The sequence below is a fragment of the Onychomys torridus genome, chromosome 22 (genome assembly GCF_903995425.1).
Source record: "Onychomys torridus chromosome 22, mOncTor1.1, whole genome shotgun sequence".
In the NCBI taxonomy this organism is placed as follows: Eukaryota; Metazoa; Chordata; class Mammalia; order Rodentia; family Cricetidae; genus Onychomys; species Onychomys torridus.
Window position 1 is genome coordinate 3852338 of NC_050464.1, and position 12142 is coordinate 3864479.

Genomic DNA, 12142 nt, shown 5'->3' on the forward strand with positions numbered 1-12142 from the left:
GGAGGCTGTAGCCCCTTAGATGCTATTCTAAGGGCTGAGAGGCTCAATCTGTATAGACCATAGCTCAAAGAGTCATGTGACTCAGAGAGTTCAAATGGGAGTCACACAGTATGGTTCAGGGGAAGGGGGAGGGAGAGAGACAGAGACAGAGAAACAGAAAGACAAAGAGAGACAGAGACAGAAAGAAACAGGGACAGAGAGACAGAGATATCCAGGCTCACACAGTCCCTGGAATGGATGCCGTCATTGCGTTGTGTAAAGGTACACAGATCCTAATCCACTCACATGTGCCTTGTTTTATTGCTGCACAGTGATCTGAAGTGGGTTTGTCAGATGCCATGTAAGAGTGGACAGTCCATTTAACTGGACCACTCTAGAAGGATTGTGCAAGACACGGATTATGCAAGACAGACCAAGAAGCTTCTAAAACTGACTTTGAGTCTAAAATTAGTTTTCCAAATGAGGAAACACATTTAGAAAGAAAAATGACTCAATGGCTGGCCCCAGATATTGTTCAACTAATGAATGAATGACATCCAGAAGCCACAGGCAGGCATGGTGGCTCACGCTTGCAATCCAACTTTTGGGAGGTAGAGGCAAGAGGTTTGCCATGAGTTCTAGCCAGCCTGGGCTACTTAGTGAGACCCTGTCTCCTGAAACAAACAAACAAACAAACAACAACAAACAAACAAATAAAAAACCAGAAACTTTGCATCCAGTGTATCCTTTCGCATATGTGACTAAGTTAAAGGGGAAGAAAGCAATCTTTTAGAAGAGGTAATAAACCATTTATAAATAACACATTTACATTTTTTTGTTTTACAGGATATGGTTCAGGGTGGAAGTTAAAAGGACCTGAACTGAGTTTAAAAGGCACTCAGCACGTCATACAAGCCGGCCAGACTCTCTTTCTCAAGTGCAGGTGAGTAGCATGGGTGTGGGTGTCATAATCTCACCATTCCCAAATCAAGCCCACTGACTCCCTGATGGAGAGGTCACCTCTCAGAGTAGGAGAGAGAGGGAGGGCTCCTATATTAAGCTTCACAGAGAGAATTTGTCCCATGGAGGAGAGAGCTTCACGCACCTTGAGGGAATGATGCCCAAATACCTCTTTGTACTGACCATGGTCCCAAAACCCTGTAGAATGTGTGGCTTGTTCTTAACAAAGCAGACGGACACCCAGGAGGCCTCAGAATAGTGAGTTATTCCTGAGACCTGGTACTGAGCCTGGCCTCAGCTTTGACTGCTTTGTTCTGTCCATCCGGTTGCAGAGGGGAGGCAGCCCACTCATGGTCTCTGCCTGCAGCAGTGAGTGAGGAGGAGAAAAGGCTGAGCGTTACTAGATCTGCCTGTGGGAGGAACAACAGACAATTTTGCAGCACCCTGACCTTGAACATGGCACAGGCCAACCACACGGGCCTCTACACCTGCGGATACCTCCCCAAATCTGCTTCCAAGAAGAAGAGAACAGAGTCTGCCATCTACATATTTGTCAGTGGTAAGACGTTGACTTCCCACATTCTCTTCACTTTTGTCTGGCAGTGGGTCCGAGGTCTACTGGGACTGGGTGAGAATATGGTTTTCCTAGTAAATGTGGCGCAAATGGGCAGCAGAGGGCTACCAGCCTAAATGCAGGAACCTGTGAAACAGATCTTAATGCATTTTTAGTGCTCAGTTTCGACCAGACCTTTCAAGATGCAGTGAGTTCAATGTACCCTGTGAGAAGAGACTCTTGTCTATTTACTTGACTCCCACAACATCAGAACAGACTGAGTGATAGGATCCATGTGTTAATCATTGAGATGCTCAGCCTATGGTGCAAGGTGATGGTTCTTCAGCACAATGCAGTCTCCTACATGTTAGAATTATAAGACGTTTTAGTGGAGCTGGGGATAAATACAGACCAGTGGCAAGTTTAAAACATACACACACACACACACACACACACACACACACACACACACACACATACACACACCACAAAGTGTTGGGGGTTGTGCTTGAACAGCTTTCTCTTTTAAATTCATCAGTGAGGGACTATAGAGATAGCTCAGCTGTTTAAGGGCACTTGCTACTCTTGCAGAGGACCTGGGTTCAATTCCCAGCACCCACATGGCAGCTCACAACTGTCTGCAACCCCAGTCCCAGGGAATCCGACACCCTCACACAGACATATATGCAGGCAGAACACCAGTGCACAGAAAATAAATAAATCTTAAAAAAAAAAAAACAAAAAACTAATGTGAATCTACCTGCTGGTGGGATAAATAGGTCTTTCGTTGAAGTCCTGAGCAGGCCATGTAATCACCCAGATTCAGGACTAGTCTTAGGACTAGTCATCTGTATGATACTGGCAGTGACCACTTTCCAGCTACTGTCAGTTGGAATTTTTTTCCCCTCTGAGATTGAGCCCAGGACCTTATGCGTGCTAGCCAAGCACACCATCATTGAGCTATATTCCTTTTGTATTTGGGGGACAGGCCCTCACTGAGTTGCCTGTCTGGCCCTGAAATCACAGTGTAGCCCAGACAGGTCTCAAAATTGTAACTCTCCTCCTCCTCGGCCATTGGAAGTAGCCGTGGTTACAGGAGTGAGCCACACTCTGCCTAGCTGTCAGCATGATTTGGACCGAACCACTTTTATGTCCCCATCCCCAAATCCTATTCCTATGGTTTGTCATCTTCCCAGTTAGATCACTGTAGAGTCCTAGAGTTTGCTGTTATAAGGAGGCCACAACCCACTTAACACTAAGGGTAGCTGTGCCCAGGGAACTGAGGTGAGGCCACTCTTCTACAGGAGGGAGGAGAGAGTGGCAGGCAGGAAACAAGGTGGATGGGAAAGGTGCAGATTGAACGGCTTCCAGGGAGCTGTACAGGCCGAGGGGAAGGCAGACGTAGTGCCTGCTGGCTGGGCGTACCAAGCTTTGTGCTTTCTTTCTCTGGTTCCGTGGAACATATCCCAAAGACAGAAGTGCTTTGCAGTAGACAGGTCCTGGACGTCCTCTGTCTCTTTGAGAAAGGGGAGGGAGAGAAAGCATCCATCCACATTAGAACTCATCATCAACCTTTCTCCTGTGGGTTTAGAAGAGACCCACTTGCAAGCAGACACTGAAATTAATAACCATAATAATAGGAGCAGTAATGTCTTAGTTCCTAGTAAAACAGTATTCAGCCAGTTCCCCTTAACTCCTATCCTGTTCAGTAGATCTCAGGAGTTCATGGAATCAGCAACTCCAATGTATACCCTCCACTCCATTTCCCTTTCACCACTGAAGAGGAACTTTGTTACTCATAGTCATTCCCACTTCAACTATTAAACAGCCACCAGCAAAAAGCCGTTACGTGGATGCCAACCACTGGCTAACCCAAATGCTGGAAGGGTAAAGCCCGGAACTGTCTTCACTGTTTGTCTGCAGTGTGTTGTCTTGGTAAGTCCAGATGGACAAACAGACTGCCTGACACCTGCCGTACAGAAGGAATACCGTGTTAAACCTGATGCTGAGGACACATTTGGATTAGTAAGAAAATGTGCCAACACTAATTACTGATGTCTGTCACGGGCTGGCTGGGGAAACAGTAGCCACCGTGTCGTGGATTTATCGCCTATTTCATTGGGTAGTCATCAGTCTCATAGACCTTCTTAAAGCCAACATGGCAACAATCTCCTAGTCACCTGCAACTCCCGTGTTGCCAGAACTTTTATGTATTTTTTGGTTTTGTTACTTTAGTTCTCTTCTGAGATAATTGGGGCCTCTTCCGTTTTCATTGACCATTCTCACAGAGGTGCATTTTACTTGTTGGCACAAAGTCTCTGATGATGCAGATTCGCCTCTGAGGTTAATGAATTCCAGCCCTTCCTTCTCATAGACTGGGAAGCCTTTTGTGTGGCAACTTGCTGCCCCTGACGAGCATCTACAGATGAGTCAGCACTTCACTCTCGAGTCTTATAAAGATGAGAAACCTTGTAGGTGTGTTTTGGAAGGCAGCTGTGCAGCCCCAGGAGTCTAGAGAAAAAGACTCAAGCATGTATAGCTTTTCCTATTTACTGCCAAGTACAGCACATGAACTATGAGCAAACGTGTTCAGGACACTCTAGAGCGCCCAGTTTCCCGGCACAGTCACCAGCTAAGCTCTGATGTGGACGGATTATCCAGTAGCCTACAGAACACCAGTTATCACCACATCCACAACTTGCAGCCATCCATCTCGCCTTCCAACTAGAACACAGCATTCAGGGAATTTATTATCCAAGTAACCTTATTTAACGACATTAGTTGACTTCACTAAGTTGGCTGACACATTAACATTTCCGCTAATATAACTTCTTATGGTTGTTAAAATTTCCTTTCACATAAGCAAATGGTTGAGTTTATACAGTGCCATTTATCCCTACTCCTAACCCAGTTACTTCACTGTTCTCTGAATAAGGGAAGAAACAGGAATGTCACAGCAGGCTTTGCAGAGAGCAATGGACTCCTGCAGGTGCAGTCTTTCCCTGAAGAGGAGACAGGATGGGGCCAGACTGAAGGAGGGAAGCCATAAGGAAGCAGAGAGCTGGCAGCTTTGGGGATGCAATCAGTCTTATTGCTAGGTAAAGGACAGGGAAGAGTAGTCAGAGAGACACTTAGCTCTCCGCTCACAGTCAGAGCAAGCTTCCCTGGTAAATGATACTGATGTCAGGTCATCCCCTTGGATACACTCTTGACATGGTCTGGGTAAATGGCATTTGAATGTGAACTGCTGATAAAATGGAGTTCTCCAGAAAATGTAGCTATGAATGTTTGGATTACAAAGAAATGGATCATCACAATGGATCCTTTCACTCAGTCCTCCTTACAAAGTATTTCTAGAGCTGTGCTGACATTCAGGATGACTGTTCATGCGGTCTCCCAGGAAGGAGAGGATTCTGTTCACACTTCACATATTCTGGGGCAAGGATTTGGCTATGGGACCGTCTTTTCTAGAAGTCGAAGGATTTCATTAAGATTTTCTTTGCATGAGTCTTAAGTGGACAGTAGGAAACTGACCCACAGAGTTTTCGTGTGTGTGTGTGTGTGTGTGTGTGTGTGTGTGTGTGTGTGTGTGTGTGCACGTGCACCCCAGTAAGTGTGTGAAGGTCAGAGGACAACTTTGCAAATTGCTTCTTTGCTTCTGCCATGGGTTCCTGGGATCAAACTGAAGCTAACTCACCAGCTCTGGCCCCGAACTTCTGTTGGCAGACTTCTGTCTACAGATATTGATAGCAAACCTCCTATGTATAAGACCCTGTGGTTTGTTCTGTACATGGTCCAGAAGACTGAATTACAGAATCGTATAGCTTAGAAATTCAATTCACTGGTGACTTTATAGGGCCATGATGCCAGTTTGTGAGCCTTTAAAACAAAGCCCAGTTTTATTTGTACTATCCTGGAATGGCTATGGTTCAGAAGCGGTCTCTCTATATGATGAAGAGGACCCCTCTATCAGTCCTTAGTATTGACCCCAATTACTGCTCTGGGCCAGTCCTCTTGGGGGGATCTGTTGTGGAGTTTTGTTCCAGAGTGTTGTCTCTGGTTCCTGCCAGAGTTGTCTCTTGGACCCCTTCATCACCACCACCACCAGGTGCTCATGAGTTGGGTAATTTTTCATCTCACATGATCACATGAACATACCTGTAGGCTCCATGCTGGGAGTCGGGGTGGGTTTCTGAAAATGGTAGTAATTGAAGGCAGATTTGCATCTGTAGAAGTCTACCTTAAGTTTGAGGCTAGCCTGGTCTACAAAGTGAGTTCCAGGATGGCCAGAGCTGTAACACAGAGAACCTATGTCTTGAAAAACAAAACAACAACAACAAAAGAATTCTACCTCAAATGGGTCTTCTGTAGAGTTCCTAGGAATTTTCTGGCCTGTCTACCTATAGCTTCATCAAAAACCAAGTTCAAGTTTGGCTACAGTCGTTTTCATTTTGATGAAATTATGAAAGAAGAGAAACAAATATTTCTGTCATTTATAATAGACATGGGCATGGTTTGGAACCATAGATTTCCCCGCTTGGAAAACAGGACCCTCTGTACCCTGGCTGTGTGCTCCCTCTGGGGCAGAAGCATGAAGGAGATTATCCATTCTGTCCATCACTCGATGGTGGCTGATTAGTACCACATGGCTGGAGTTCAGAGAGCAGAAACCTAACTCGACCATTTTCCTTTTTGGTGACACAAACTTTGATGGAAGACACTCTTGATGTCTCTAAGCCCCGCCATTTCATGTTTCTCTTGAAGAAATATTTGTGTCGTTAAACTCCTCACCAGGATGGAAGTCACTCTTGTTGCCGGTGTTCTTGTATACTTTCTGTTCATCTAGAACATTTCTTAGATCGCCGTCCACAGCTCTGTCGAATGTTCAGGCTGCCACTCAGAGGAAGAGAACAATTCCTGGTATTTGCTACATTACGCATCTGAAAGATCTGGCATGTGGGTTCTCTAGAGCACATCTGATAAGCCTTGCTAGCAATGACGTCTGCGTGAACCAGCCGGCGCTTAGCAGAATTGCACAGGCACTCAGCAGTAATCAAAATGAACGAACATAGTCTCGAACACGCTACTTGGACACAGCCTACAACTTTGAAAGCTGATGACTGGGAATAGAACTATGAAATCTCCAGTTGGCAGTGAAGTCCAAAAGCAGTGTGACTGGCTGTGTGTTCTCATTTCCCCCAAGACGTGAAAAACAGTGAATTGAAATTTCATAATGTTTTAAGAATTAAAAAAAAAAAAGTTCCATCAAGCAATTTTTTTTTTTTTTTTTGAGGAAAATGAGCAAGAGGTTTTCTCAAAAGACATTCCCTTAAGCCGAGAAAGCTTTAGGCATCTGATGTTTCGTAACTTTAATGCTCTCGATGGAACGCCTGTCGCGTCTGGAGACAGGAAGAGCAGCGATCTGTTCCTCACAGCTGGTGCAGTGCTAACACTCTGCGAGTCCCCCTCACTGTGGAATACATTTGTTCTCTCATTTGATGTGTCTCCCCTGAGCTGCACTGACCTGGGTGACTGGCCGGCTAACAGCACCCATGTCCGTCCCGTCCCGTGGTCCCGTTCCGCCCCCCCCCCCGCCCCCCCCCCCCCCGCCCCCCCCGCTTTCATCAGACATCAGTTCATCAGAGACCAATGGAGCAGCCTAACCTGGACTGTGCACGGCTCTCACCAGGTCTTCAGCCTTGTGCGAAATGGTTGGAAGAATAATGGCTAGCATCAAAGGGCCCTTGCACTATGCACTTTACACATTTTAAAGGTTCCAGCTGAGGAAGCAGCAGTACCTCCTGTTTTGTGTTTGTGTGTGTGTGAGAGAGAGTGAGTGTGTGTGAAGAGGCTGCTGGACCTTCCAGGAGCTGGAGTTCCAGGTGCTTGTGAACTGCCTGTTACAGGTGCTGGATCCGAACTCAGGTCCTCTGGAAGAACAGCAAATGCTCTTAACCACTGAGCCGTTGCTCCAGCTCCATTGGTGGGGTTTTAAAAAATGACTTTACTCGGAGTTTTCATAAAAGTTCTCACCAAAATCAATCAGGAGGAGCAGACATCCTGAGTGCCTTCTGCCCCCACATGGATGCCCCCCCACTGTTGACGCCTCTGTCAGAGTGGTCCAGCTGACATGCTGACATTGGCCATCACAATCAACACAGTGTGTAGATAACCAGTCTACATCCGAGAGACAGGGTTTGACTGTGTAGCCTAGGCTGTCCTGAAGCTCTGTAGACCCGACTGGCCTTGAGCTTGTGGCAATTCTCCTGCCTCTGCCTCCTGAATGCTGTGGGGTCTTCTTGATGTTGTGTAATCTTGACTTTAGGTTAATACATGATGGCACATATTCATCATCATAGGGTCACACAGGATGATTTTGCCTCCCTGAAAATCCCCTGCGCTCCCCTTAGTCACCGCCCCCATCCCAGGAAACCACTGATCTTTCCTGTTCCTATACCAGAGTTTGTACACATGTATCATACAGTGTCTTTTGTAGATTAGCTTCTTTCTTTTTGCAACACCCACTAGATTCCTCCACATTGCATGGTGGCACACCCCTTTAATTCCAGCACTGGAGAGGCAGAGGCAGGCAGGTTTCCATGAGTTTGACACCGGCCTACATAGAGAGTTCCAAACCAGCCAAGGCTGCATAGAGAAAACCTATCCCCAAAACAAACAAACACAAAATAAAAAGATTCATCCATGTTTTCTTGTAACTTTGATATTTCTTTCCTTTCTTCCTCTTCCTCCTCTCTCCTTTCTCCTTCTCTTCCTCCTCTTCCTCCTCTTCCTTCTGTCTCATGTATCCCAGAAAGGCTTCAGCTTTGCTATGTGAGGATGACCTGAGATTACAGGCTTGCTGCAACACACATGGTTTATGCAGACCTGGAGTCAAACCCAGGGCTTCATGCATACCAGGAAAAGACTTTCTCCACGGAGCTAAATCCCCAGACCTTCATTTCTTTAGCACTAAATAATGTTCCACTGTCTGGAGGCACCACAGTTTATTTGCCCCTTCACCTACTGAGGAAGGTCTTGGTTGCTTTTCAGTCTTCGCAAGCATGACGAAGATGCTATAAACATCCCAAAACATCAACTCCTCAGGTGAACAGCGAGGAGTGTGATTGAAGAGTGTGATTGCTGGATTGCATGGTAACCGAGTGATTGTTTTGTAAGAAGTTGCCAAGCTACCTTTCAGAGTGTCTATCACAGGGGCTGGAGAGATGGCTCAAAGGTTGAGAGCACTGGCTGCTCTTTCAGAGGACCTGGGTTCAATTCCTAGCACCCACATGGCAGCTCACAACTATCTATAAATCCAATTCTGTGAGACCCAGCACCCCCATACAGATATACATGTAAGCAAAACACCAATGCACATTAAAAAAAAAGAAAAGAAAAGGGTTGTGGATTTAGCTCAGTGGTAGAGCGCTTGCTTAGCAAGCGCAAGGCCCTGGGTTCGATCCTCAGCTAAAAAAAAAAAAAAAAAAAGAAAGAAAGAAAAGGACAGAGTATCCATCACAGCCACACCATCTTCCATGCCCACCAGTAATGAACAAAGTTTGTGTTACTCTATAGCAGTGGTTCTCAACCTTGCTAACACTGTGACCTTTTGGGATACAGTTCCTTATGTCATGGTGGCCCCCAACCATAAAATTATTTCATTACTACTTCATAACTGTAATCTTGCTGCTGTTATGAATCATAATGTGAATATCTGATAAGCAAGACATCTGATATGAGACCCCGAGGGGGTCGTAGTCCACAGGTTGAGAACCACTGGTCTACAGCCTCCCCATTATCCGATGTTGTCCATATTCTGGACTTGAGCTGCGCTCACTGATGTACAGTGATCTCACTGTTTTGGAGCGCATCTTCCCAGGGGCATGCTGTGCACTGTGTGCATTCTCTGGTGAGGTGTCTTGTCAGCAATACTGGTCATTTTTCATTCTTTTGATATGATCTTTAGCAAAGGATCCTCATTTTATGCCTGACACTGTGACCCACTCTGAGTTCATTTCTGTGATTTTTGCTTTTATATTTACTTTTATTTTATGTGCATGAGTGTTTGCCTGCATGTCTTTCCAGCAAATGCTTCTAGAACAAGCTGATATCCACTTGCAAAGAGTAATTTTTAAAATGAGTGTAGGGGCTGGAGAGATGGTCCAGCTGTTAAGAGGCCTTGGATTTTATTCCCAGCACCCACATGGCAGCTCACAACCATTCGTAACTCCAGTCCAGGATCCAGTGCCCTCTTCTGGTCCCCTTCAGTACTGTATGCATGTGGTACACAGACATACATGCAGACAAAATACCATCCACATAAAATCAAAACAAAAAACTTGGGTGGGAAATAGGGAACATGATGGCCTGGGTGTGGTCATACCTTGCTTATGTGAAAAAAGATCAGTCTTTAAAAGAACTGTGTTCAGAACCCTGAGGGCAGAACAACTGGGCAGGAGGGAGGTCAGGACAGGCAGATTGCACGGAGATGTAAGGAAGACTTTCTGACATAAGAGTCGTCCACAAGTCATATGAGCTGCCTTGGGAGATGGATCTCCCACGTGTGCAGGCATCGGGACAAGGCAGGTGCTCATGGGATGCTCCTGCGGTACCCAGCACCTGTCTAATGCTGAGATTTCCTGGTAAAGGCTCCTGTCCTGTGGCTACCTTCTTGGGCCCATTTCATTGCAACCTAACAAGATAAATTCCACTACAAATTCTATTTGGGGAATGCCAGTATATCAAAGTCAGTTGCTTATGCTTTCTAAATATCTTTTATATATTGAATTTCATGTCCGAGAATGGACATTATCAAGCTTCAGGTCCAGGTCTGGTTCCTAGTGAAGCCCCTGACTTTCATCTTTGCCTCAGCATCCATTCCAGCTTCCCCAAGACTTAAATGTGCAGGGCTAACAACTGGAAGCCTGCTGACCACGTTCAGGTCCGATACACAGGTTCAGCAATTTTTGCAGCCATTACTTAATGATTGGAAGACTTAAAAATCTGATTTCCTCTTTAGTTTGAAAGTTGAGCCGAGTGGTGGTGGTGGCGCACACCTTTAATTCCAGCACTTGGGAGGCAGAGGCAGGCAGATCTCTGAGTTGAGTCCAGCCTGGTCTACAGAGCGAGATCCAGGACAGCCAGGGTTACACAGAGATTCCCTGTATTGTGACTTGGCACCAGCTGTGAGCTGGAGCTACTCTCTTCAGACACAGCCAGCATGCCCACTGGCTAGAGGCTGGGTCTACTCACCCGCCTTCTTTGCTGGGGCCCCAGTAACAGAGCTTGGTTCTAGCCCTGAGCCTTTAACATGCTACTGGGTCTGTCAGAAGGTCCCATGTTGCCTCTTTCTGGGTCATGATTTCTCCCAACATGTGTGGATGACAGCAAAGGTAATGGCTTCCCCTGGGTGACGCAGGTGTGTCAGGGCCAGATTTTGGTTTGGGAGAGACAGGAAACTTGAATCCATTTGGTTCTGCCATTCTTGTGCTTGTCCTTCCTTTCCCACCAGTTCCCTGATCTACAATGAGAGACCACACTGAGGTGTCTGTGATAACCCGGGGAGGTTTCACAGTTTCGTGCATCCAAGGCAAACAAGAATAGTGAGATCAAGAAATAAATGCCTCCAACCTTGGAGTAGAAAAGTTACAGTATGCTTCTCCTTCATTTCTGTTTCTTCCTCCACCCCACCCCGCCTGCCTTCTCTCTGAGATGTGGCACAAGTTGTCTGGTAGGCAGGACAGAGGACAGGGCCAACCTGCTTTGTGTGAGTACCTGGGAGACGGAAGGCCTCCCTGTACCTAGCACTCCATGCTCTCTGAGACCCTCAACGAATCAACTTAGTTTGTAGCTGCACATTAAAAAACAAAAAACAAAAACAAAAAAACCCAGAAGTCTCATTTCTCCCTTCCGGGCAGAATTTAGAACTTAACCCCAGGAATACAAAGGACCATTCCTGCTGTATGAGGTACGCATGCTGGACAAACTGCTAAGGATCGTGAGTCCTGAAATGTGCAGAGTAGAACGCATCATACACACCTTCCAAACCGCCTCAGCGGGTGACTTCTCCAGAAACGTCTTTGCCCATGTGTTTAGGTTGCTGGACAGTGGGTAGAGAGCATGACCCTGGTTCCCTGTTAGGGGAAGAGCCACAGGAGGACAAGGCATCCTCACTTTTCTGCTGGGGGATGGGGTGGGGGGCGAAGGGAAGAAGAGATGCAGATTGCGCCTCTGGAAATAAGAGAGGAAGAGAGAGGAAGAAAATCAGGTTGGGCTCAGTGGTAGAGCGCTTGCCTAGCTAGCAAGCACAAGGCCCTGGGTTCGATCCTCAGCTCCAAAAGAGAGAGAGAGACAGAGACAGAGAGACAGAGAGAGAGACAGAGAAGAAGAGATGGAAGGGGGTAGATAGGAGGTGCAGATGCAACCTCCTGGGAAGGGAGAGGAAGATCGAGAGAGAGATGGACGGGGCCCACCTCTTAAAGGGGGCTTGGTGCATGCACAAATGGGGCTTGGGAGGATGATGTCAGAACCCTGAGCCGGCTGAGGTACTGCTGGCTTCCTGGAGTGGTTCTCAAAGGGCCAGCAGGGTAATGTCTAAACGCTAACACCAAGCCCAAGAAGGGGGCACTCACTGCAGCCGGGCAGGTAGTA

At 46.6% G+C, this 12142-nt stretch overlaps 1 protein-coding gene across 1 annotated transcript in view; it reads left to right on the forward strand.

The window, feature by feature from the left end:
• Positions 1 to 12142, forward strand: part of Flt1 (fms related receptor tyrosine kinase 1) — a 175056-nt gene that overhangs the window by 24633 nt on the left and 138281 nt on the right. Inside the window, exons 2-3 of the mRNA XM_036172306.1 lie at positions 826 to 922; positions 1272 to 1498. Coding sequence (XP_036028199.1) covers positions 826 to 922; positions 1272 to 1498 — 324 coding nt within the window. The remainder of the gene's footprint in view (positions 1 to 825; positions 923 to 1271; positions 1499 to 12142) is intronic.